This window comes from Mastigoproctus giganteus, chromosome 1 (assembly GCF_048544385.1).
Source record: "Mastigoproctus giganteus isolate SK-2022 chromosome 1, ASM4854438v1, whole genome shotgun sequence".
Classification (NCBI taxonomy): domain Eukaryota; kingdom Metazoa; phylum Arthropoda; class Arachnida; order Uropygi; family Thelyphonidae; genus Mastigoproctus; species Mastigoproctus giganteus.
In genome coordinates this window covers 76,836,250-76,863,953 of record NC_143575.1, presented here as the reverse complement: position 1 = coordinate 76,863,953, position 27,704 = coordinate 76,836,250, and the positions used below count along the sequence as shown (strand labels likewise).

The window sequence follows — 27,704 nt, the reverse complement described above, 5'->3', positions numbered from 1 at the left end:
CTCAGACATTGGTTGACCAAGCAAATACCAAGCAGGCTCTTGACTAGTAATTTTGACAGAGTTGAGCATGCCAATGCTTAATTTTCTTGTAATTACAACGACGTCAAAATTCGTTCAGGATAATCATTCGTATTTTCAATAATTTTACGTTGTAGATTGCTAATTCTGCGATTGGTCTTATTTATGTATTCAATACATAAGCAGCACAAGAATATACTTCTGTGATGAATTGAATGTCCATGATAGACTTTAAAATGCTAAACACAAAAGGATTGAAGGGGATTATGTCATTTTTGATGAGGTTCTCGTTTCAGAAAGACTTTTGGCCAAGTAATACCAGCTCAAAGTAAATCGATATGATTCCGGATGAATGCAATTTTCTTTAAAGAAGTGAATAATGCTAGGATATTCGTTGTCCTCTAGAATCTTACATAATTCTTGTATTCTGCATTACATTTGACTAGTCAAATGTCTGCTTTTGGCATAGGAATTAAAATCATTGTAGATTACGATTACCCAATTGTCTAATCATCGCAAACATAAATGGAGCTTCGAAATGGCAAACCTGTTTGTCGGTAGCTTGGATCCTTTTGTGACAGGTAAAAGTATGTTTATGAGTTTGGTATTACCGAGACTTTTGCAGTAGAAACAGAGAGGAGCTGATTTAACATAGCTATTGCTGTGCTCATACTGTTTACAACAGCTTCTTTAGGAGCATCATTAAGCCACAAAATTATGTGAGCATGTGGACTGCCACGATGTTGAAATTAAATCCGTTTAAAATAGTTGACAATGCAATAATGTGGAAATGAACTGAAATGATTAGTTTGAAGTAAAGTTAAAACACAATCCACAAGTTCATTAAAATGAATTGCACACGTTACTGCACGTTCATTAACTAATGTCGCCTTTTCCATAAAATGAAGAGTTTCTGCTTGCTCATCAGGGATATCCAAATAGTTTTAATTTGTATAAAATTTTTTGCAAATTTCGTTTGAACTCAAAGTTAAAAAGAACATAGGTTTACCCAATTGTCTAATCATCGCAAACAGATTTCTTTTACGTAGTGTCCAGTAATAAATTGAATAGACTTCAAAATTGCCAAACTGTTTTCAATGCAGTTATGCAGGTATTCTCGAGATTGGATTTGTTCTTTGGTGAGCTTAGTGTATTTTCTGACGTATATAAAAGCAACTGTTAACGAATCTAAAGTTCTTAGTCTCATTATTTCCATGGCCATATAAAGAAGATAAGGCATCACTCTACACTGCTCTGAACAATGAAGGTTATATAAATCAAGTAATGTGATTCAGAGGGCAGCATATACAATTCAACAAGAGAACTGGCCAAAAAAGGACTCGGGGTGAAAAACAGTAACTTTTTAAATATCTGTAAACTCCCAATACTGACCAAGGTAAATGCTAGGAAAGGACAATTTTTTGGCATATTCATCAAAAAGTAAACTTTGTGGAACATTTTGTTCACCAGGAGCTATTCATATATATTTGTCATCGCTCCACAAAAGAGTGTTGTTAAGCAACTAAACTTTCTTCAATGGGTATAGCTTCATTCATTTCATCATATGTAGGAGCATTGTGTTCCATGTTTTCATTGAAGAATGATGCATCAATCTTGATATCATACAATACAAAGGAGTTGTAAGTAGATACTTCAACCAAACTCTTAACATCTCTTTTACAAACCAAGCCCATTAAATAACGATTTATGTATTTTTTTACGTTTGATATGAATGTTAACGCAATAATCTTCATCTATTCTCCGAGGCAAGTGATTGACCATCAATTTAACATTTATAAATTGGCCAAGATTTCCATATTGCTCGAAACAATGACTTAGTCTTCTAATATAAATGAATGGCATTTGAGAAGAAATGAGTCGCTTGGTTACTAAATCCAATTGAGGCAGATGAGGTGGAATAGCAGGATAAATGAAACCATTGCTCTTCGAAAATGTTGGAATGGAATCAATTTTGAGAGATGCTCGACAAGTATTACAAGCCTTCATAGTTGTTATGTCTGCAGTTGGAAATTCTAAAAGAAGTAATAAGTAACTTCCTGGAGTTACCTGGATCGGTTCCATAATCTATCACAGATATCACAAACATCCCCAAATATATTTTTCAGAATTATCATTCAAATTCTTTAGGGGAGTTATGGTTTGTTCAACGTTCTTGTAAATGATTTCATGAGTGACTACTGTTAAAAGCTGTGGAATGTCTACAACAGGTGATTGAGCTGAAATATGATTTTTTTCTTTCTGGATGATGCAATCAAAGCTGGTTATAGCAGTATAATCTGTCTAGCCAATTCAGGAATCAATTGAAAATCCTCAGGTAATTCATTTGAACTCAAATCTTCTGGATCGAAATCTACAGGAAGTTCTTCAAAATAATTTCGTGATGTCGACAGCCCAGCTTCTTGATGAGAAGTCGACGTAGAAGTCTGATGTTGATAAAATTCTTGAGAAGCAGATTTTATTAAACTGCTTCTTTTTTTATTTATTTATTTTTTTTTTTGTTTGTTATCTATGTTTTTGAACTCTTTCTTTTGTCTACCTGGGAAGCTTCTTTGTTGGCGTTGAAGCTTTTATCCTTGCATAATTCTCTCAATTTCCTTCAGCTGGAGTTTCAGCCATCTTCAAAATACTTTTATAGGTATTTTTACAATTCAATAGTTAGAAAATCCATTTGTAGACTAGTATGATAACCAAAAACTACTGCAAGAAGTTAGTTTGTTGAAGTGATTGTTTTATTGTTGCGTTCTTGAATCAAACCATTTAAATTTTAAGCAATGAATTGTCTTGTGTGAAAGAATATTCTTTAATAAAATCTGTAGAATTTTATTAGTCTGCATTTTTTTCATTCTCCATGTTTTTGAACTACAGGTGACCCCCGCTTAACGCTGATCATTCGTTCCGGAAAAACAGAGCGCTAAGTGAATCCGCGCTAAGCGAGCGCCGCTTTCCCATAAGGTAACATATGTATTTGTGAGCTGCGGTCAGTGCCATAGGATATTTCCTAATCAATAATAAACGGTAATGAAAAGATGCACAAATGTCGGTCAAAATATTTAATATTCAAATATTTGCACATATAAAATATTCTGCATTACATATGTATAATTATGTGGTAACTACTTGCGTCTCAAAAGTAAACAAAATTCCAATTAAAATAATGAATTTAATTGATTTAATTTAATGGATGAATTTAATCATGAAAAATGTGTGGATTTTGAGTTGAACTTTGGCCCTCTTCCAAATAAACTAAAAGGGGTATTAATTTTAAATGGCCCGCAGCGTTACCACCCAACAATAAAGTCAACCGATCCTTCGCCGCTTTGAAACTTGGCATGTTTTTTTGTTCTTTCAATATGAAACTTCTTTTAGGCATTCATTTCCACAAAAGTCCTGCTTCATCTATGTTAAAAACTTGTTGAGAAGTATAACACATAATACCCCTCTTCAATAATTTTAACAAGTTCTTTTTTGAAAGTTTCGGCTCCTTAATCTGCACTAGTGGCTTCTCCCGGGATTTTAAATCTATTCTACCAGTTTTAAATGGTTCCACATTTTTTTTTTTAGGCGAGTTTTCTTCAGATCATCGTATTGGCTAATCTCTTTCTCTCTCTTTTTAATATTTAACTTAACTGAATTCTGCATGGAATATTATCTTCAAAAAAATTAGTCTTTCCATTTCAATCCTAATAGCCGGTCTAGTCCTAGTTGCTTGCAGTGGTACAGCTATCTTTCCCGCTGCTAAAATTAATTCTTTATTTTTTCATAATTGTTCTTACAGTTAAATTTGCGAGTCCTAAATTATGGCACACATCCGCTTGTTGTTGACCGGAATCGATTCGCTTCAAAACGTCTAATTTAATTTTCAAATTCAGTCTTTTTCTTAGATTTATAGTCTTCGTACTGCGCCCAGACGTTGTTGCATTTTCATTCTTATCCGCCATTATTAACTCTTCGAAAATGTAACTGCGTTGGTTGAATTAATTACGATACAATGTTCAAGTAAACTGTCCGTTAGTCACAATGTCTAATACTGTACTGAGTGATGACTAACTAGACTTCGGATAAATGCATATAACGCAAATATTACAAGCAATATATTTGATCATTTTTTAAAATGTTGATCTCGGAACTACGTAACAAGTGACTGTACTTAAATTAGCGTGAGAGAAAATTTCACTGAGCGTGGGAACATTGCTCAAGTCGGCGTGGGAAACGTTTTAATGCTGTTTTGCTATTCATTTTCAAGCTATCGACTCCATCAAATGAAACGATTTCGTTAAATATGTCAAAAATGTAATCTGTAAAAGAGCGTTATAGTGATCTGTGACAGCGTTATAGTCGGATACAGGTTATAATATAAGAACAGCGTTATAGCGAATCAGCGTAAAGCAAACCGCGTTATAACGAGGGCCTGCTGTAGTTCGATTGACACAAAAGAGGCTTCTTCGGTGGCTTTGAAGCTTTTATTCTTGCATAATATTACTACCCACTGCTTACTCTACTGAATCAACGTTAGCAACTGAGTTAGCATTCTTCAGGAATTGACGTCATTTCCATATCTTAATATGAACTTACTCTACTGAATCAACTACTTACCCTACAGAATCAATGGTAGTGACTGAGTTAGCATCATTTAGGAAGTGATGTCATTTGCATCATTTAAAATCTAACAGCCACCTATTAGAAAGTGACGTGATTTGTATCGTTTAAAATCTAAATGCTCCACTTTCTTCTTTACTAATCAATTGCATCATTTCTGTTACAAGAAAATTTCATTATCAATCAATTTTATTCTAGTGCCACCATAGATGTTTTCACATCAAAAAGTAAAGATAGTGATAATGGTTTCATACTATTGCAGCTACAGAAGCAACTTTTGTCTACCATAGTACTGCTACTGTGTGTAATTTGGTGTTATTTTAATCTACCATAGTGCTGCTACTATAAGTGAAGCCAGTCGACATCACTGGACAGTGCAGTGTCGAGTCAGTTTGGTGTGACATAAGCATTGGGAAATTAAAATTGAGAGTAGAATGTGTTATAGGTCTAATGACTCTGATGAGTATAATAAGGAACTGTACAGGGAAATAGAGTGAGCCAGTAAATCAGTAAGTCTTATAATTGGGGATTTTAACTTCCCAGATATTGACTGGAACTTGTGGGTTGGTCACTCACACACTAGCAAGGCTTTGAGGATTTATTGGATGATTGTTTTCTACATCAGCATGTTCAGAGGCAACTAGAGGGAGTAATACTCTTGATCTTATTATCAGTAGTGATTCTTCATGCATAAGAATCTGGAAATAAAGGAACCACTAGGTAGCAGTGATCACAGTGTGCTGAAGTGGGATTTACTCAAAGAGGTAACTACCATCAGGGGTAAAGGGAAGGGTTTTTGCTTTTGTAAAGGTGACTACGGTGGTCTGAGACAGTATTTAAATTCTATATGGTGGGACCAACTGATGATCTTACAAACAGCAAATTCAAAATGGGAAGCATTCAAAGAATTTATCTTGGAAGCTACTAGGCTTTACATACCAACAAAGAAATATTGTTCAAGGTTTAGGCCTAAATGGATGTCAGATGAACTAATGAGACATATGGCAGAGAAGAAAATAGCATGGGATACATATAAATTAATGGGTGACAGGGAAGCGTATGATAGACATAAGCTGGTCTGTAACCAAGTCACAAAGGAGATTAGGGAGGCAAAGGCAGATTATGAGAAATCCTTGGCAAAGGATGCAAAGAAAAACAACAAAGCATTCTTTACCTATGTAAACTCTAGAAGGAAAGGGATGAATCAGATTGTTCCACTCGATATTGATGGTTCAACTGTTGATGATCCTGCTTGCTCAGGTGGCTAACAAACTGAGTATTTTGCATCTACATTCAAACATGAGGAGTTATTCAGGGAGGAGAATGCCATAGGTGAGTTAAACTCGTGCAGTGAGCTGGGTAATTTTGTAATAACTGAGAGGAAAGTGGAGAAGAAATTACTATGAAAATTTTTATTTTTATTTCTCAGAGCAAACTAAACTAAAATTACAATTAATTAGCTTTCAGCTGAGTGGACAGCCTTCTTCAGATAGAAAAATACTTTGAATGGCAGTTGGAATAGAGATGTGAACTGCCAGGATGGTGTGTGAGGCACGTGGCTAATTGTTTGAGGTTGACGTTTGTGGCTGTGACGTATGGTGGTGACGTGGCCAGCATTTGTCTATGGACAGAATTACTGTTTCTGTGATGGGGTTAACTTGACAACCACTGTTCCTGTTCAAAGAGGTATCCGAGCATTTTATGTGTAACGATTCCACCCAGGTGTGCCTTAGGTAATGGTGGGACCTGTCCACAATCATGACATCGCGGTGTGGGTCAATGTCGTGGTGGAGAAGAAATTGTTGAAGATAAACATAAAAAATGCACCCGGAGTGGATGGAATCTATCCAGTTATATTAAAGGAGGCAGCAAAGGAAGAAAGCAAACCCTTAGCCATAATTATGAGAGCTTCTTTGGACTCAGGGGAGGTACCCAGGACTCGAGATGTGCAAATGTGACACCAATTCACAAAGGAGGATCAAAGGGCAACACAAGTAATTATAGACCTGTTAGTTTAACATCTGTTCCAGGAAAATTAATGGAGGCACTGGTTAAAGAAGCACTGCAGGATTATCTAGACAAGACTTCAGTTATAGCTTGGACACAGCATGGTTTTGTTAAGGGAAAGTCTTGCCTGAATAATTTGATTGGATACTATGATGCAGTCACAAAGGAACTGGATGCAGGGAATAACTTTGATATCATATATTTGGATCTTAGAAAGGCTTTTGATACTGCTGCACATGGAAGACTGCTACACAAATTGGGGCAGTGTGGCATTGGAGGCAAATTACTGCTATGGATAAAGGGATGGTTGAGTGGGAGAAGGCAGAGTGGTAATCAATGGACACTGCTCATTGTGGACTAATGTTATTAGTGGAGTCCCTCAGGGTGTATTGGGTCTATTGTTGTTTTCTGTATTTATAAATGATATTGATGATGGTATATCAAGCTTAATGTCCACGTTTGCAGACGATACAAAGGTTGGCAGGGTTGTTAAGGACACTAATGACAGTATGCTGCTGCAACAAGATCTAGAAAAGTTGAGCAGATGGGCTGAGAGGTGGCAAATGAAGTTTAACATTGACAAATGTAAAGCACTACATATGGGAAACAGCAACCCCCGCATGACGTATCAACTCTGTGGTACTACACTAACAGTGGTAGAGAACAAAAAGGACCTGGGGGTAATTGTGCAGGCAGATATGAAGTTTTCTGAGCAGTGCAGATGGTCTGCAAGAGTAGTTCAGTGTCTTGTCAATGATATACAGGAATTTTTCCAGCAGGGATAAGGAGGTGATTATCCCCTTATTTAAGGCAATGGTCAGACCACACTTCGAATATTGTATACAGGTCTTAATCCTCATTTTAAGAAGGATGTAGAGCTGTTGGAACGAGTACAGAGAAGGCAATAAGATTAGTGAATGGAACAAAGGGTTACTCTTACGAAGAAAGGCTGAAATTTTGCAAATTACAGTGTCTGGAGACTAGGCACCTGTGAGGTGATCCGATTGAGGTGTATAAAGCCTTGAATGGTTTAAGCATGCTCAATGCGGGTGGGGTTCTTCCTCTTGCTCAGAATAATCGCCTGAGAGGGCACATTCAAATTGAGGAAAGTCAGTTGTAGAATAGATGTGCAGAAGTTTGCCTTTAGCCAGCAGGTGGTTGATTGCTGGAACAAACTTCCATCTGTCGTTGTAGAAGTTGATAGCTTAAACAGATTCAAGGCAGAACTAGAAAAACATTTGGAGTGAGTGGATGGATGAAATGAGAAGGGTCTGGGTTTTTTTTTTTTTTTTTGCTGATGCTATATATACTTGCTTTCTTGCATCATGTGCCCTGCTAATCCTAATTCATGAACCTAAACTTAAACAACGCAAAGCCATACATTTAAATGTCATTCACTGATGTATGCCAAATAACAAGATCGAGAATTAAATAAATTTAACTTCCTTAGTGTTGTAATACAACAACAAAACAAATAAAATTCTCTGGGTACATACTTTATTTACTCAGAAGTTTAAAAGATTTGATTAGATTTAAAATAAGGATTTGAAGGCCTTCTAATGGGCATTGAACTTTTAAGTTTCTGTTCCATGATTAACCCCTGGGGCTCACATCTGGTGAGTATGGGCTTGGCACATACAGGGTCCAGAGCTGGATATCATCATTCTTCTCTTTCTTGGTGATTCCGCCCCCCCTCCTTCTCTCTCTAACTCAGAAATTTTTTTTTTTTTTTTTTTGGCTGGTGCAGCATAAGCCTCAGGGTTCCTTGCACTATATGACTAATAATAATAATTTGCTTTTGTTAAAAAAACAGCACTTAACTAGTTTGAATGAGCTATTACATTTTTGCAGTTATAAATACATAATGTTATTACACTATTGTTTTAATTGAGAGCATGAACTGAATATGCAATTAGCATTAGAGAGGCATATAATGCAAGAAAGCAAGCTTATATATAGCATCAGCCAAAAAAAAAAAAAAGCCTACCCATTTCACCCATCCATTCACTCCAAAAGTTTGTGTACTTCAACCTTTAATTTATTTAAGCTGTCAACTTCCACAACAAAAACAGATGGAAATTTGTTCCAGCAATCAACCAATTGCTGGCTAGAGGCAAATTTCAGCACATCTATTCTACAACTGCCTTTCCTCCATTTGAATTTTTGTAACTCTCAGGTGCAGAATCTGAGCAAGAGGAAGAATCCCATTAGAGTCAAACTTGCTCAAACCATTTAAGGCCTTATACAGCTGTTTGTTTGTTTGGTTTTATTGGCACATTAGCTACTAAGGCTATAATGTGCCAAACTAAGGTCATATATAAAAATTTCAATTTTCACTGACCTAATTACTTAGGCCAGCATGTCAGTATATAAAATAACAAAGGTATAAAATGTAGAAAAGATAAATCAATAAGGAAATAACAGTAACAGGTAAATATTAAATACAAGTAAAAACCTTTATTGATTTAAAATAACTAAAAATAGCAGACACATGGTCATTGTCGGATAAAATCTGACTGAGTGTATACGGCTCAGTCAGATGATTAAAAACGGTAAAACGGATATTGCTAAAATCTGGACAGTCGATTAAAAGGTGTCTAATTGATAAAATTGTGCCACAAGACTCACACATAGGAGGGTCATCAGCCCTCAGCAAAAAAGAATGTGTCCTATGCGGGTCCGGGCAAGAACACCTCCTCCTTACGATTCCTGCGCAGACTAGACTGCCACGGTTCAATTACAGGCTTTATATGATATAATTTATTCGCAGTCTGTCTATTCCATGAATCCTGCCATTGGGAGTGTATTTTCTCGTGTATTCTTTGCCTGTAGTCTGTATAGGAGACTGACAGGCAGCGATTATTACTGGGAATTGCTGATTTGGCTGGGGTGTCAGCCAAATCATTTCCCTTAATCCCAATGTGGCTAGGAATCCAGCAGAAGCGGATATCATATTCATGTCCACAGAGGAAGTGAATCTTCTGCTGAATACTAGACAGAACTGGATGAGAATTATATCTCACAGTTATTAAAGCCTGTAACACACTAAGAGAGTCAGAATATAAAATGAACCGTTGGTATTGGCATTTACTAATGTGATCCAAGGCTAACTTTATAGCATGCAGCTCTGCAGTAAATATGCTGCATTCAGAGGGAATCTGCTCCAATGTAGTGGTGTCTCTAAAGACAGCAGCAGATCCCATATATGATTCTGACTTCGAACCGTCTGTGTAAACTGGCGCAAAGTCAGAATGTTCAGCTCGGTGTGCTGAATAAAGCTGCAGGTAGACCGATTGAGCGTCCGACTTTCCAATTTTTAAGGGACAAGTCACATTGGAATATGAGCATGCCAGGGTGGAAGGGGTTGCTTCGGTGTTTGGGCAACCTTGTCTACCTTGATATCAAGTTCCATGAGTAGCTCTTGGAGACGAATACCAAAAGGACGATTAGCAGTCTTATTTTCCCATCGTGGCTCAAAAACGGATAGCCACCTAGGATGGTCTGGCACCTTATACAGCTCAATCAGATCACCTCACAGGTGGTGCCACTTCTCCAGACACAGTAATTTGCAGGACTTATTACTTTCTTCATAAGAGCAACCTTTTGACCCACTCAATCTCATTGCCCTTCTCTGTACTCGTTCCAGCAGCTTTACATCTTTCCTAAAATGAGCTTTCCAGACCTGTATGCAGTACTCAAGGTGTCGCCTGACCATTGCCTTATATACAAGGGGATAATCACCTCCTGATCCCTGCCGGCAAAATTCCTATATATCATTGACAAGACCCCATGAGCTACTCTTGCAGTCTTTTTGCACTGCTCAGAAAACTTTGTATCTGACTGCACAATTACCCCCAGGTCTTTTTCATTCTCTACTACCCTGAGTATAGTACCACACAGTTGGTATGTTACTCTGGGGTTACTGCTACCCATATGCAGCACTTTGCATTTGTCAATGTTAAACTTCAATTGCCACCTCTCACCCCATCTGCTCAACTTTTCCAAATCCTGTTACAGTAGCATACTGTCCTTACTGTCATTAACAACCCTACCAACCTTTATATCAGTCTGCAAATTTGGAAATTAAGCTTGATATACCTTTATCAATATCATTGATAAATACAGAAAATAGCAATGGGCCCAACAGGGACACGACTAGCGACATTAGTCCACAATGAGCAGTGTCCACCACTCATGTCTTCTCCCACTCAACCATCCCTTTATCCATAGCAGCAACTTTCCTTAATGCCATACTGCTCCAACTTGTATAGTAGTCTTCTGTGCAACAGTATAAAAAGCTTTCTTGAAATCCAAGAATATGATATCAAGATTATTTTTTGCATCCAGTTCCTTTGTGACCACATCATAGTATCAAATCAAATTGGTCAGACAAGACTTCCCCTTAACAAACCCATGCTGTGTCTGAACTATAACTGCAGTCTTGTCTAGATGATCCTGCAGTTCTCCATTAACCAGTGACTACATTATTTTCCCCAGAACAGAAGTTAAACTAACAGTCATGTAATTACTCATGTCACCTTTCGATCTCTCTTTGTGAATTGGGGATACATTTGCACATCTCCAATCTGTGGGGATCTCTCAATTTCAAGAATGCTCTCATAATCATGGCTAAGGGCATGCTTACTTCCATTGTTAAACATAAGAATTTATTAATATAAATTCTTATGTTTAACTTCAACAATTTCTCCTCCACTTTGCTCTCAGTTATTACATAATCCTTTTGTTCCCTGTTACAGATTGATAAACTTCTGGCATATTCCTCCCAAAATAACTCCTGTGTGAACTAGATGGAAAATAATCATTCATTTTTGTTAGCAATCTCATCAGGATTATCAACGATCGAACCATCGATACCAAGTGGACAAATTTGATTGATTCCTTTCCTTCTATTGTTCTCACAAGTAAAGTCTGTTTTCCTTTGTATCCTTTGCCAAAGTTTTCTCATAATCTGCCTTTGCTTGCCTAACCTCCTTTGTGACTGAATTACAGACTGAATTAATTATCTTATATCTATCATAGACATCTGAGTTCCCTGATAATTTATATGCATTACATGCATTTTTCTTCTCTACCACAAGTCATCAGTTCATCTGACATCCATTTAGGCTTAAATCTTGAACAATATTTCTTAGTTGGTATGATAGCCTAGTAACTTCCGAGATTAATTCCTTGAATGCATACCATTTAGAATTTGATGTTGGCAACATCATTAGTTGGTAAATGATGATTAAGTGTTAGCCAGTAAAATAATTTAATTACAAATAGATATTGAATATCTTTGATGACAAATAGATACTGTAGCTTTCGAGACAAATCGTGCCTCTTTTTCAACAAAAAAAATTTAAACTTAATTATTCTAACGGACACAGTTATGCATGCAGTGAGGCGTGCGAGGGCACAAGGTAGGTCATTCAATCATTAAACTGGTGTTCACTGTTGCTGCACGGATGTGCGCAGTTTTTCTCCAGCACTTGTCTAGACAAAACAGTTGTCTCTAAAATGGGGTGTAGTCTCATGTCTTTGCAGTGATTCATGGCTCTCGAATTGCCCAATATATTGAGTGACTCTAACCAGAGGCAGTGGCAAAAGTATCGGGAGTGGTCAATTATTTCCTAGTCCCGCTTGGGATTGAGGTCGTGGTGGGTGGACCAGGAGTGTTCTGCGATTGCGGACTGGTCGGTCTCAGAAAGGCGAATCGCTCTGTTGTGTTCTGCAAGGCGGTCTTGAAGTCTCGAAGTCTCTCATATGTAGCAGCTGTCACAGTCTTTGCAGGCTATGCAGTATATTACACTGCTGCATAAGAGAGGAGTAACAGGGGTCTTTACACTGAAAACTAGAGAAATCAGGCAACTGCACACATTTCATGCGGTATTCTCTGAGGATGTTCGAGATCTGGCCCGACATGCCTGGATAATAGGGAATGTAGGCAGTAGGTGTTAGTGGTCATGAGCGGGAGTGCATTAGCACACGCTCTTTGAGTAGACCGTGGTTCAAGCCCCTGACTGCCAAATACGGTCAATCTGCCAACCCGCACTGGACCATCGTTGCAGATTATTGTCCATTTCCTTTAACATGAATTGTTGAGGAGGCTTCCATCCTGCAGTGGGTTGGTAATAGCTACAGTTTACTTTTTTTTTTTTTTTAGGCGGCAGGTATATTGCCTGAATTGGTGTGGTTTCGGGTGGACTGTTAGCTCCTGTGCTTGCAATAAGCACTTGTCTAATACGTGTGTTGGGTAGCCACAATTGATTAAGTCTGTCTGCACTCTAGAAATCTCGTTGTGCCTAGCTTCATCTGTGCTGGAATGGTGCCAAGCTCTGAAGAACAGAGTGCGGGCAGTGCTGTTGAGATGACTGGGAGTATGGCCTGATCTGTAGTTTGTGAACTGTCTGCACCACATAGGCTTACGGTTTACTGAGGTTTCTAGATATGGGCCCACGTGTTTTACTAGGACATCCAGGAATGGGAAAGATCTGTTAACCTCTAACTCTAGAGTGAAGTGGATGAACACAGACAGGGAACTGAGATATTATAACAATGTTGTTTCAGAGCCACGTGGGATGATGGTGAAGATATCAACGTATCTGCACCATGTTGTAATAGGTACTGGTGGGTTCGGGAATATCTGTTCTTCCAAGGCGATGTTGGCTACTACGGAACTAACAGGGGCACCCACAGCAGTGCCATGTACTTGCTGGTATACGGAATCCTCAAAGGTAAAGATGCTGCCTGACAAGCACAGGTTGAGGGCGGTACAGATGTCATCAGTAGACAAGTGATGTTCTGTTTGGAAGGTTCGAGTCATTCTAGAGGAGCCCCTTGGTGCAGTGTACAGCCTGTTGGACAGGGATTGATGTAAATAGCGACACTACATCAAATGATGCCATAACAGCATTGTCAGAAATTCAGAGCTCTTTAATAAGGCGAATGAATTCGCTGCTGTTATTGACAGTGTGGGTGGTATTTCCTACAAGAGGTGTGAGGAGTCGTGCAATATTTTTGCACAGTTCATATGTTGTTCATAAATTCCAAATATATTGCACGACTCCTCGCACCTCTGTGTGAGGAGTCGTGTCAGTTAGAATAATTAAGTTTCAATTTTTCTGTTGAAAAAGAGGCACGATTTGTCTCAAAAGCTACAGTATCTATTTGTAATCAAAGATATTCAATATCTATTTGTAATTAAATTATTTTACTGGCTAACACTTAATCATCATTTACCATGGATCCCAGTACAACAGGCCCAATAGTAGTCATCATTAGTTGGTCCCACTGTATAGAATTTAAAAAAATCTGAGACCACTGTATTCACCGTTATGAAAACAAAAATCCTTCCCTTTACACTTGATGGTAGTTACATCTTTAAGTAAATCTCACATCAGTACACTGTGATCATTGCTACCTAGTGGTTCCTTTATCTGCAGATTCTTAATGCAAGAATAATCACTGCTGATAATCAGATCAAGGGTATTATTCCCTCTCGAACATCCTGCTGCAGAAAAAAATCACCTAATAAATCCACAAAAGTCTTGCTAGTGTGTGAGCCACCAATCTAAAAGTTCGGATCTATATCTAGGTTGTGGTTGTTATTTGGTTTTTAGGAGCATTAGCAACTAAGGCCATATTGCTCTGGGGATATGCAGTGGTCATTCCCTGACCTTTCCACATCCTCCGTATTTGGTGGCTCACAGGCTCAAACTCCGGTCTAATCAAGAAGCATGTTCTACACCAGGGGTGGGCAACTTTTTTCGTCAGCGGGCCGAATGAAATTTTTGTATCATGATGCGGGCCGGAATAGATTGAACGATTTAATAAAAAAAATCAGAACCTAAAAAAAAATGTTATATTACTTGAATTACCAAATTATTAATGTATTTTTAAAAAAAATATCTGAATGTCCAATTATCATTGAAAATGCGGCATTCGGCATCAATTTTTCTTTTTTTTTAATTGGCTCATTTTATGGGCTATAAATTATATTAAATTAAAAATTGTAATAATTAGAAAAGGCATAAAACATAAAATATCTCGCACCAATATTATTTTTTTCAATAAGAAGTCAAACCCAAAGGAACTTCTTCGTTCGATCGATGCTACAATAATAATTAGGAAATAACTCTTTGACGCTGTGTAGAATCACTTGGTTACTATTGTACTGGCCGCGATTCCCGATTGAACCGAATTAAGCCGAATGTTTACGGCGAGTGTAGTCAGGTATGGATTTTCTATATTTATGCATTTACCGAGGGGGGGGGCGGATTCAACATCGTTGCGGGCCGGATGTGGCCCGCGGGCCGGCTGTTGCCCACCCGTTCAACACACTGCTGTTCTTGCCCACCTGGCTACAGAGGTGCCCTATCTGGAAAGTTAAAATCTATCATTATAAAACAATCTGATTTACTGGCCCACTATTTCTCTGTATAGTTGCTCATTATACTCATAGTCATTAGCCCTATAACATACTCCTCTCAATTTTGTTTTCCCAGTGCTTATGTCACACCAAATTGACTCAACACTGCACTATCCATCCATATCAACTGGATGTACTTCCTTAGATTTTATGTGTTTCTTTACTAATGCAGCATGACCTCTATCCTGTCTATCTTTTCTGTATACATTGTACTCCCTAAATTCCAATTCTGCAATTCTTATTTCTGTGCAGCACCATGTCTCTGATATCCCAATAACATCTGCCCTTGATTTCTTGACCAGCATCTGAAATTCATCAAATTTATTTACTATACTACTAGCATTGGTGTAAATGCAAGTATACATGCACCTATTCTTACCCTTAGTTACCCGTACACAGCCCATGTATTTACTTGTTCCATGTTGACTCCCAGCAGTCCTTGAAATCCTGAGCACCTCACTTTCTAGCTGCTGCTCATTCCAACAGAAGCAGTGCAAGTATCACATTGACCTCTACCTGTGGCTACTGTTAATCTATTAGTCTGTGAATCCTCCCAAGCTAGCAGTTTTCTGATTCACCTAACACTGCCTCGATAGTATCAGCAAATATTCTTGCACCATTTCTATTTAAGTGTATCCTATTCCTGTAGAAATAATCTCTCCTGTTAACAAGCACAGACCACGCTGAGAAAAATTCTACCCCATGAGCCTTGCACAATTTCTCCAGGGCCAAATTGATTGACAAGGCTCTCATGTCTCTGTACAATTGCAGGAACTTTCAAATTTAACTCTAACTCGTAACTTTTTTTTTTTTTTTTTAAATATTTTGACCTGTATTTCCTAAGTAAATCTGCAGATCTCCTACTCTTAATGTCATTAACGCTAACAATATCACATTTTGTGCCCTTAAAAGATGATATCTGCTCTGCAATGTCATCAACTTTTGCCCCTGGCAGACATACCTTGATCCTATTCCACCTATCTTTTTGCATAATATATTTCTGGTCAGTCTCCATGACAATAGATTCACTGACAATAACTAGTTCCTGTGGGACCAGCACATTCTGCCCCGAAGATTGCCACTGTGCTGCCTGATGCACAAAAGTGAGCTTTGACGTCGAGTTGGGCAGCTGAGAGCTTGATGGGCTCCACATTTTAATTCCTTCGAGGGTATCTACCCTACTCTTCAAACTCTCATAGCCTAATTTCTTGACACTCTCTGCACCTTACATACAAAGACATCCTCCTTGGCTAGATCATATTTTGTTCTAGGAAGTGCACAAACATTTCACAAGTTGCACATTTTTTTAGGCTGTGATGCGTTGGAGAATCACCCACTTCAGTTCTCTTCCGAGCCACAGCACTCGCACTACTTTGTGCATGTTACTTTACTCTAGTCTGGGGCACAATTTTCATTTGAATAAGATTTAATTAATTAAGAACGAAAATTAATAAGGTTAATAAATTTAATTTATTAATTGACTGCATTATACTATACCTGACTACACAATACTATACTAAGCTAATGCAGTGATGTGTGTTATATCCGGAACTTATGCTAAGTTCCGGATATATGCTACCAAGCTACACTATACTGTAACAATCAAAGTTAAATCTGTTATATCCTTAGCTAAATACAAAAGATATATGCCTTAAAAGTTATCAAAACCTTCAAACTACTTATTTATTACAATTAAAATCCTACTATTCTTCTGCGCTACTGGTTACGTTCTATGATATTCACGCTGAAATTCTGATACAATAGCAGTACGAGTAGAGAGTCTTAACATATAAAAACACTAGCTAAATTTTAAAAAAAATAAGCTAACAAATGCTCTTAAGCCTATTGAATCTATTTGTAAAACACAAATTATGTTAATTAATCAAAAATACAAAAAACTCAATAAAAACTTGCCCATTTGTAGGAGCTCAAGAAGTCAATGACCTCACACCTATAATTTCATTCCCAGACTTTTCTATATATATACAGCCTATTTTGTTTCAATAGTTTCCTATACATATGGTCTTATTTAATTATGTATATTTTTAATTTGTATTAATTCTCTAAACGAATCACTCATACGTGACAGACAGTTAAAGCCTAACTCCCTCAATGATATTCTCTGTATGTCCCTGAATCATTCCTTGAATTCAAATATATTGCAGTTTCAGGACTGAAGTAGCTCATAATCATATACTGTACACACACACACACACACACACACACACACACACACACACACACACACACACACACACACCATTTAAAGTTTACTAAAAACTGAATCAATAATAGCAGAAAATTCATTGCTTGCAGTAGTCAATTTCACTTAAATCAATTACATTTTTAGTATCAAATCAGTAATAATATAGGTCATGGTAATCAGCATGTAAAAGCAGCTTCTGAAATATCTACAAGATAGAGTTAATTAACATAATTAAACCATGGAGTGTGAATTCAATTACAACATATGAACAATAGTACTGCCAGAACGAGTGAGTAGTGTGCATGTGTAAATATATATATATATATATATATGCTAAAAACAGCTCTGCCATGCATAAATAAGAAACTATAATGAATATTAAAAATGAATTACTCATAAAGAAACTTCTGCTTCTTCATTTGATTTTCCACCATGACTGAAGACTTACATATCTGCTGATAAGAGACTGTCTTTCTCCTGGATCTGGATCATATGATACAAGATCTGAAATCGTTTCTGATGCCATGGTACCACTGATAGTAATAAGTAAAAACAGAAAACCAGCTCCATCTTCTAACTCTTGCCATACAGAATGAGTCTTTTCTGGCTCTAAGGTACCTAAATCTATTGAACACCTATACAAGAAAAAGTAAAATGTAAGGTTCAATATGGGATTATAGCTTTGCTGACATTACTATCAGACACCTTTCTGTCAAGTACAATACAATATAACAGTGATAAATTAAAAATTAACCATTCAAAACGTTGCCTAAACTTTGCAACATATTTCATGATTTTCTACTAAAAAAAAAAGTTTACTAAACAAAGAAATTACTCTAAATTAGTTTAATCCGCAAAACTGTGACACTAAACAAAACAGTTCATTTTAAGTCAACTTTTTTCTTTGTGAGTGTGCAATAACTCAATTTGTTTAACTAATGTCAGTGGCATATCCATATATCATCGTAAGGGGGCATGGTGGCCAGGTGTTTTAAATAGGACTAGGAACACTTATACACAATGCACTTTTTTTTTATTAATGTTTTGATTGATTGATTGAGCAATGTTTTATTGATTATTATCTTTATTTCAATATTAGGAAACCATGTAAATAATAATATTAATCACAAAAAATGACAATAATATATTATTTCCAAACATTTGGCAATAGAACACACGGAACAAAAAGTTTGAGATATACTTGTGTATATAAGAAAATTATAAAAGGAAAAAAATAACAGAAGTACATAAAGAGGCAGATTTAGAGCGAAGTTTAAGCTTCGGGGCCCCTCACTTACACAGGCCCCATCAAGGCCCTGGTACGGACCCTAGCAATATGTTCTCATTGTCATATGTTTTTGTAAGATTACAAGTAGTAAGATATTTTAACCACCGCTGTCTCTTTCCATTCCAACTTCTCCTCTGCCACACTGTCGTGTTGGGTAGCATTGGAGTCATGGGTGCCAGCAGGATATTTTGCAAGGTGGTGCATGTGCAAATAAATTTTTATTCACCAAATTCTGGGAAAAAAATGTATTATTTTAATTAAGTTAAGTTTAACTGTTTTATGTGTAAAGCTGAGCCAATGTTTCGTGATTGGAAGGAGAAAGGACTTGTATTGTTTTAATGTTTCGATAAATTATTTCAATATCCAAAGGTGGTACACACTTGCACCACCTTTGGATTTCAAATGTCCATGGTGCAAGATGGTGCACTTTGCACGACCTTGCACCACATTGCTGGCACCCATCAGATTTAAAAAAATACAAAGAAATTTTACAATATTTTTTGTAAAGAGGGCCCATAAAACCTCCATCCCCCTGCCCAGCTATGAAAAATGCTGGGCTGCTTTCTGCCGCTACACGTTCTGTATCGGCAATTTTCTTGAACGGCAATACACGGATGCCGAAAACTAAAGGTCTCTTCGACTCTCTTGTGATTCGTTTGTATTATGATGGCTTTCAATATCACTTAATTCGGCTGTGAGCGTGCATTTACAATATTTATAAAAACATTTTAAATAATCATAGTCCAATTTGCAGAGCCAGTTCTTAGATTTAAGATCTCTGAGCCATTGATTAATATATAGTCAACACTTTCATGTTGACTATATTTTTTGCTCATTTTCAAAAAGGAGCAAAATTACACACTATAGTTTAATATGAAAATTCATAAACAAAAAAAAAAAAAAAAAAACGGTACCTACTCAAAGTAAATGAATAATCACAAACGAAAAAGGGCAAGTTTTCGTCAACACTCTGTTAAACCTATTCAGAACAGTAGTTTGCATGCAGAAACAATTTAAGTTACTGCATCTTTGTTCTGGGCAGTCTACTCCAGTAATTCGAAAAGTGAACCAGCATAAAGCGACCGTCTGTATTAGGAAAATTAGACCGTCGAATTTCAAAGAAAGGAAGTTGAAGAGTTCTGAGTGATGGTGAAAATTCCTATTATAATATTTTTCTCTGATCTGTAAATGATGCAGAAAAGAATTTAATTTAAAAAAAAAAAAAAACAAATTACTGACATCAGAATAATAAAATTACAAACTGTTCTGTCAAATTGTTTGAGATGTCATGGACCATTCATAATTTGGGAATGTAAAACTTAAGAAAACTGGAATTATGAATATGCTTACCTGAAGGCCGTCGAAGTTGAGTGATCAAACGCAAGGGTACGTAAGTATGTGTATCTTGAGTGACCAGGGTTCAAGCCTCTGACCATTGGATTTCGAAGTAATACACAATTTTTAATATTTTCTTTTATTTACTGAAATGTTAAAACCATACAAATTCTTTCTTTCAAAATAAAAGTCCTTTCTCCCACAGACCACGAAAAGTTGGCTCAGCTGTACACATTGTTATTTGGTTTTTAGGAGCATTAGCAACTAAGGCCATATTGCTCCGAGGATATGCGGTGGTCATTCCCTGACCTTTCCACATCCTCCGTATTTGGTGGGCATGGGCTCGAACCTCGGTCTAATCAAGAAGCGTGTGCTACGCACTCACTGCTGCTCCTGCCCACCTGGCTATGGAGGCACCAGCTGTACACATACATTAGTCTAATTTGACAATATAAATATTGCATATATTAAAAAATTTGGTGAGCAAAAAATTTATTTCCACATATACCACCTTTCAAAATATTCTGCTGGGAACCCATGCCCGTTAAATATGGTGCTGTTTCTTCTATTCTCCCTGTCTTGTGAACTCCTGTGTGGTCGACGGAGCATAAAGAGGAAATTCATCCATAGAATCACTTATTACAGAATCACTACAAAGTTGGCATTGCATTGCGCACATAAAGCAAAGCAAATCAATGTACCCTTTTCTGTTCAGAGGTGTGCATTCATTGTTTACTGCGTGCAAAAAAGGGAAGGACACGAAAAATAACTTTTTAAAATTCATATTACATCTTTCTATAATTTGTAAATGATCCAGCAACAAGTTTTCAATAATAAAAAATAATAATAATAAATAAATAATACTGACACCAGAGTAACAAAATTAGATTGTTTTGTGAAGTTGAAACAAAATGCAAAGAATAGTAAAAAAAAATAAGAAATCTACAGCAATGAGTAACATTATTATCAAAACTGGACAACCTTTTGACTATCGCACACATCATGGATCATTCTACATTTGTGAACAGAGGCGGACTGGATCAAATTCTTACCGGGGGAAAATTTTAGCAGCCTCACAACGGTGTTCATGGCCATCCAATTACACATCGGGCTCCAGCATCTGGCCCTCCGGGGTTTCCACAGTAAGTCTTATGGCCAGTCCATCTCTGTTTGTGAATCATCATGTAAACTAATGAAAACTGGAATAATAAATTTACTTACATTTTCAGCCTTTCTATCACAGGTTAGAAAAGAATGCTTGTAATGGACGAATTTTTTTCGTGCTCTACTCTGAGAAACTCGAAAATGTAAAATCACTACACTTGACAATGCAGAATCACAGAATAGTACATAAGAACTTTCTTTCTGTGCCAATAAAGTAAAATGAATATCCGATTGGGTGAATTTTTTTGTTTTGTTTCCCACTCTCATTTCTCCAGTTTCTCCTTCAAGTAACTTTGCAACAAATTTTCCCACCCCAAGAGAAAACAGAACAGATACATATAAAACGGTTATAAAATGTATTAAAAGCGACAAAGTCCAGTCTTGTTGGCTGTACGAAAAGAAAGCAATAGACAAGGGTAGAATGTGCTTGTGAAAATAGCAAATGACCTCAAAACCCGCTAATTTTGAGGTAACTGAAGTAGATGTTTTACTCTTCCTTGTCATTGTTTAATTCGCTCTCGGAACACCACGAGATAAACGCTAATTTTTTTTGTTTCAGATAAACAAAAAAAAAAAAAGGAAAGAAAAAAAAAAACAAATCTAAGGCACTAATATACATATACACTAAATGTGTATATGTATATTTGGGCATTGGTTTTGCTGAATATTTCAGCAACTCTTTTATTTGATACTATTTCTATAATCGTGGCACAGTCAAAACAATACTCAGATGGCCAGTTGCAGTGCTGATAAGAATGCATTACATTTAATTTTTAAAAAAAAATTCCCATTTATTAATGAAATTCATTGATTGTTTTAGAAAGGAATCTGATTTCTAAATTTAACGGTCCCCTTTCAGTATCAGGCCCAAATGCAGCTACATTCGAATAGTTACACCACTGAACAAAATCACCGTGTTTTCTAGAAACTTGTCTTTCAGTTAGCTCTTTGTACACTTTCTGAAAATCCCTTGAGAAATTAGAGAAGTGAAATGCCCCCTGCATTCTTTTTCTTTAATTTTTTGGTTAAGGGAGGGCATATGCCCCCCTCTGCCCGCATGTCCAATACGATGCTTCCCTTTATTTTTTATAATTTCGCGAATCGTTTGGTCACCAACATTATAATGGTTCTTTAGTGATTCAACGGATGCAGTTTTGAATCTTTTGAATAATTTCAAGTTTAATCGAAATTTGTTGGATTTGTTGAAATTTATTGTTTAATTGAAAGCGCAACTCATTTGCATTTACCCATTATTTTCGCGATTTCTAAACAAAAAAAAAATGTTATCCCTCACATAAATAATGAAACAATTTATCTCTTTGCAGTGTGATGAAACAACAGTCGAAGCAACGCATTAAAACAAACTAAACATTTGTTTTCTCTCTCTCTCTCTCTCTCTCTCTCTCTCTCTCTCTCTCTCTCTCTCTCTCTCTCTCTCTCTCTGTGTCGGGTGTGAAGACAGTGGGGGAGGTTGCAAAATAATCTCCCAAGGACGACTTTATAACACCCTGCTTGTCGCTTATTTATAACTTGCAAAACATCTGTTTGTACCTATTCTAGTTATTACTTGAATTTTATGATTTCTGATTGGTTTTTATTTTTATTTTTTTTATTTGGAGTCTTGAAGTGCCCTAGTTAAACCGATCCCAGTAAATCGAGAGTCTGCTGTAATTCAAGATTTTATGAAAATTTCTATCAGTCCAATTTTAATAAAACTGGTAATGACTTGATAAATGTTTTCAAAATATCCAAATATAAAATATCAAGGAAATCTATCCAGTGGGATAGATTTCCTTGACAGTAGGCACCTCATACATTTGCAAGCTCACATAACCCAGGAATGTCAGGGGGTTAGGTAACTAAACTGATTATATGATGGTTATATGATGTGAGCAGTACTGAACAGTGGATAGTGACTGAGGTCCTTGACCATCACGTGATAAAACAGCATGTTTCCAACATCAGGCAGTCATCTGAGTGTTAATATTGTTTGGCAGAGGTTCGCTTGCTGTTTAGTGGCATGGTTTCTCTGGCCACAGTGTGCTAGGACTCGTGTGTTTATGGATACTTAATTGCCATGATGTTTGTTTAGTATTTGCTAAGCACTATTTATTGATTATTCAAAACCATTTTGTTCATATGCATATTATTTAACTATTTTCTATTTGTTAAGACTGTTAGTTTACTGCTTTCAGATATTTGAAAATGCATATGTCATCTGTTTCCAAGCTCTTCTTGGAGGCTAAGCAATTCTCTTATCCTAAAGAGAAGATAGAATGTTTTTATAATCTCATTCAAATGAATGAAGGCAGGGGTAGTGTTGGGGGGGGTGAAGAGGACAGAAAGAATGAGGGACGGATAAACGTCCCTCAATGGACTTGCCACAGACGGACTGTGGCAAGTCCATTGACCAGAAAAGCAGATGGCTATTAATTTTTCCACATATGGGAAAAAGGGCAGTCAGGATATGATTCTAGATTATCTTGGAGCTTATTGCTATGTTTAAGAAGTATCTTCTTGCTTTTTTCCACAATGAGGGGAAAATCCCATCACTAAGAATGCCCAGAGACCTGTCCCAGACTCATTTCAGAAGTTCCACTTCTATTAAATCTGGACCTGAACATTCACCTGTTCTAGCATTAGCAAAGGCATATGATGCAAGAAAGCAAGCTTATACAGCATCAGCAAAAAAAAAAAAACTCATTTCACCCATTCATTCAATCCAAATGAGTGTCTAGTTCTGCCTTGAATCTATTTAAGCTATCAACTTCTACAAAAACAGATGGAAGTTTGTTCCAGCAATCAACCACCCACTGGCTAAAGACAAACTTCTGCACATCTATCCTACAACTGTCTTTCCTCAATTTGAATTTATGCCCTCTCGGGCAATTATTCTGAGCAAAAATCTATCAGCATTGCACATGCGCAAACCATTCAAGGCCTTATACACCTCAATCAGATCACCTCAATCAGAGGTGATCTGATTTGCTAATTACGTCGCAGGTAATTTGCTAATTAGCAAAACTTTAGCATTTCTTTAGCATTTAAGAATTAGTAAAACTTTATCATTTCTTTAGCATTTAAGAATTAGTAAAACTTTAGCATTTCTTCGTAAAAGCAACCCTTTTTGCATTTGTTCCAGTCACTAATCTTGTTACCCTTCTCTGTACTCATTCCAGTAGCTCTACATCCTTCTTAAAATGAGGCCTCCAGACCTGCATACAGTACTCAAGGTGTGGCCTAACCATTGCTTCATACAAGGGGATAATCACCTCCTTATCCCTGATAGAAAAATTCCTGTATATCACTGAAAAGACATCTTGAGTTACTCTTACAGGCCATCTGCACTGCTCATAACTTCATATCTGACTGCACAATTACCCCAGGTCCTTTTCATTCTATTTCTGCCCTATCAAATGTCCTCTCATATAGGTCTCCTTGGTGGACTGCGTGTTCTAGGTGCATGCTGGTCTGGATGTTGAACTGTGGATACTGGGAATCTAGGTGAATTATGGTGTCCAGAATCTGATTGGCAGATTGTTCCCAGGTGAAGGTCTCCTCACCCGTCTTATCATTGATAGAGGATAGAAGTTGTTCAAATGGAATCTTATGTCATGAGCCTGTATATCAGTCCCCAGATGTCTTCATTGCCAAATGTGTTGACCAGTTTCTCCCAATCAGTATACTTTACATGATAAATTATGTGAAAGATTCCATGATTTTCTTTGTAGATTTTGCATAACCTGTCTATTTCTATTTGAGGTCTGTGGTTTCTTTTGGCATGTTGTTATTGTTTTCTTAAAGTTCTCATCTGGTTTCACTGATTGGTAAGAAGAGTATTCTTATAACTGGTAAGAAGAGTTTGAAATCTGAGAAGCTGGAAAATTAGAGTAGAGGAATACTTTGAGTATTCAGAAGAATAGAAGAATACTTATTCTGAATACTCAAAGCAAAATCTGAACATATGCCTCTCAGCATTCTCAGAGGTGGTGCATTATTTTGTTAACAATGCCATTTTGTTAGTGGATATACTTAATCACAATATTCTGATGGTCCACAGCTACCAAACATTGTTTCAGACTACAAACACCAGGCTGCACTGTATGAGTCATGGTCAGATACTTTGTAACATGTTTCTTCCACAAGATGGTCTACTGTTCGCATGGTACAAAAGTGCATGCAATTTGTAAACCAGAATACGTCTCCAGTCAGACTCTCCAATTGGCACCATGCAAATTGCATTTGTTAGTGATGTGAGTGTTAGCTAGGCATTAATTTGGATATCTGTTTTTATACCACAACCAGCAACAACATATCAAACTGCCCTAAAGGAAATGGGCCTGGACTTCTTGGTGTTATATTCTGTCCAGTCGATGTGTACATCCACAAGAGTTCACAAGACGTGGCATTTCAGAGACTTCCAGACTGACACCAACAATCATTCCACTGTCAAACTAACAAAACTTGATGTAATTTTTCATAAGAATTTTTGCAAATTATTGGTTTATAAATACTGCCTACATTAACATGCAGCAAATATTGCATTGGGGTAGTCATATTCCACTGGATACTTAAGTATACATTTCAAAAACTGTAGAGACGTACATGCACGCACGCACGCACGCACACACTTGAATGACAATGATGGCATCTATAAAATAACTATTTCTCTTAGAAATACACACTACACATACCTTCCCATGAAGTCATCTCTACCATGAAAATCTTTATCAAACACAGATATATCAAGTATCTTTGGCTGATCTGAAAACATGTGCAAATCAAACTGTTCAAGCCACTGAGGATTTAGGGTCTTCATTACATTCTATAAAAGTAAACAAATAATTTTAATTACATGAACACATAAGAGCTGTATAGTTTAAATAGGGTATAAAAGAAATAATTACACTTTTGCAGTAACCAGCAACAGATTTACCCAACAAAAAGAACAAAAGTTTAACATGCAAATAAACTGTGGAAAGGGGAATTGCTTCTTTTTTCTTTTTTGTGTTTAAATTAATTTCACTTATTTGGAAGTCCACTTCCATCTAATGTCCTAGAGAGGACCCTGGACTTCCGGAGTACACTTTAACCAAGCAGCAGTTGTATATCTCTTTTTGTTGCAACATAGTTGTACAGAACCTGACAAATCACCAACTTTGTTGCACAGAACTGTTAAGAGCATGAAATTTTTCCCTGCAACAAAAAATAAAGGAATAAACAGAGATAATAATAATTGAAGCAAGAAACCATTCTACATCAATAATAACAATCAAGACAAATAAAATATATATTCTGTAGGATGATTAACCATCAAACAAAGAGGCACATTAACTAACAGAATGTTTCCTTTAGAAAGTAAGTGTGATTGGTGAGTGCCATTGAGCTAGAAGTACATCATCCAATGCATAATCTAAATGTCAGAGCAGAACCTATGAGGTGCGACACAACTACAGTACACAAAAAGTAACAAAAATGGTCACATGGATCCTGTCGAGTTTTTGCAGTTTAAATTCCAAGTAAATAATTTTTCAGTTCCTAAACATCTTGAATGAAAGTTTGACTATATTTAGGGAGGCAAAAAAAAAATTCAGATTTTTAATCATAACATTTTCAAATGGCACCTGTCAGATCACACAGGAATAGTGTCACAATTGAAGATGGTGCAATGAAAGATTCTCTCTGAGTTAAATATTAGCAAGCTAATGAAAGAAATACTGACAATTAAAATGTTTCTTATATATTTAATGGTTTTGCATTAAATTTTTTACCATAAGGCAAACCATAAATGGACAAAACGTTGCTTTCTATATTCCCAGCTTAACCAAATACTTGTTACAAATTCTGGTTATGCTACCTATTGCTATCCATTATTTCATTCCCAACTTACGAAGTGTTTAATTTACAGCTACCTGATGGAACTTTCCCTCCCACCTTTCTGACAAATAAAGATGTAAATAAAGGTGTCATGGAATACATTTTACTTAGGTTAGGTTTTTTAATAAATCAACTGAAAAAAAAAAAAAATTTAAAGCGTTAGTATTCAGTTTAAAGCTGAATGTGCAGCCATGTTGGAATAAAGCAAATTGTAAATGTAAATAAATCAGTTTTATAGTATAAAAATAAGGGAGAATGGATAAAGAGACAGCATAAAACTGTTTCTATAATATATAGCTGCCAACCAGTTTCTTACAGAAAAAGGAAACATGGCTGGAAAGAAAATATTTACATGTGCCATAAAAAGTACAAAACTAAAAAAAAATTGTGTGGAAGATGGAACTTTTGGTTTTCTCAAAAACAATGTTGGGAGGGGGGATGCTGAACAGTGCAGAGCAAAGGCTGAATATACTGAGATACGGAATATAGTATTTCTGGATAAGGAGGTTGCTGAGCAACAAGCCATTATCAACATCCACAGGGACATCATACAAGGTATCAAGCTAGAATCTTGGCAAATGAATTCAGAAGTACAATGGAAACAGGCAACAAATATTTAGCTCATCACAGAACTAAAGAAATGCAACTTATATTTTCACTTTCTACACATTTAGTGATAGTGCTCTAAAAATAAATAAGAATTATGATTCAGATGCCGAGATCAATGCTGAAGCATCAGACAGCACAACATCCTCCACAGC

At 36.6% G+C, this 27,704-nt stretch overlaps 1 protein-coding gene across 8 annotated transcripts in view; it reads right to left on the bottom strand.

The window, feature by feature from the left end:
• Mctp (multiple C2 domain and transmembrane region protein) overlaps positions 1–27,704 on the bottom strand; it is a 690,267-nt gene that overhangs the window by 226,427 nt on the left and 436,136 nt on the right. For all 8 annotated transcript variants that reach the window (XM_090373448.1, XM_090373456.1, XM_090373439.1 and 5 more), the window contains 2 exons: positions 25,761–25,891; positions 17,728–17,914 (listed from right to left, as the gene is read on the bottom strand). In XM_090373448.1, coding sequence (XP_090229574.1) covers positions 17,728–17,914; positions 25,761–25,891 — 318 coding nt within the window. The remainder of the gene's footprint in view (positions 1–17,727; positions 17,915–25,760; positions 25,892–27,704) is intronic.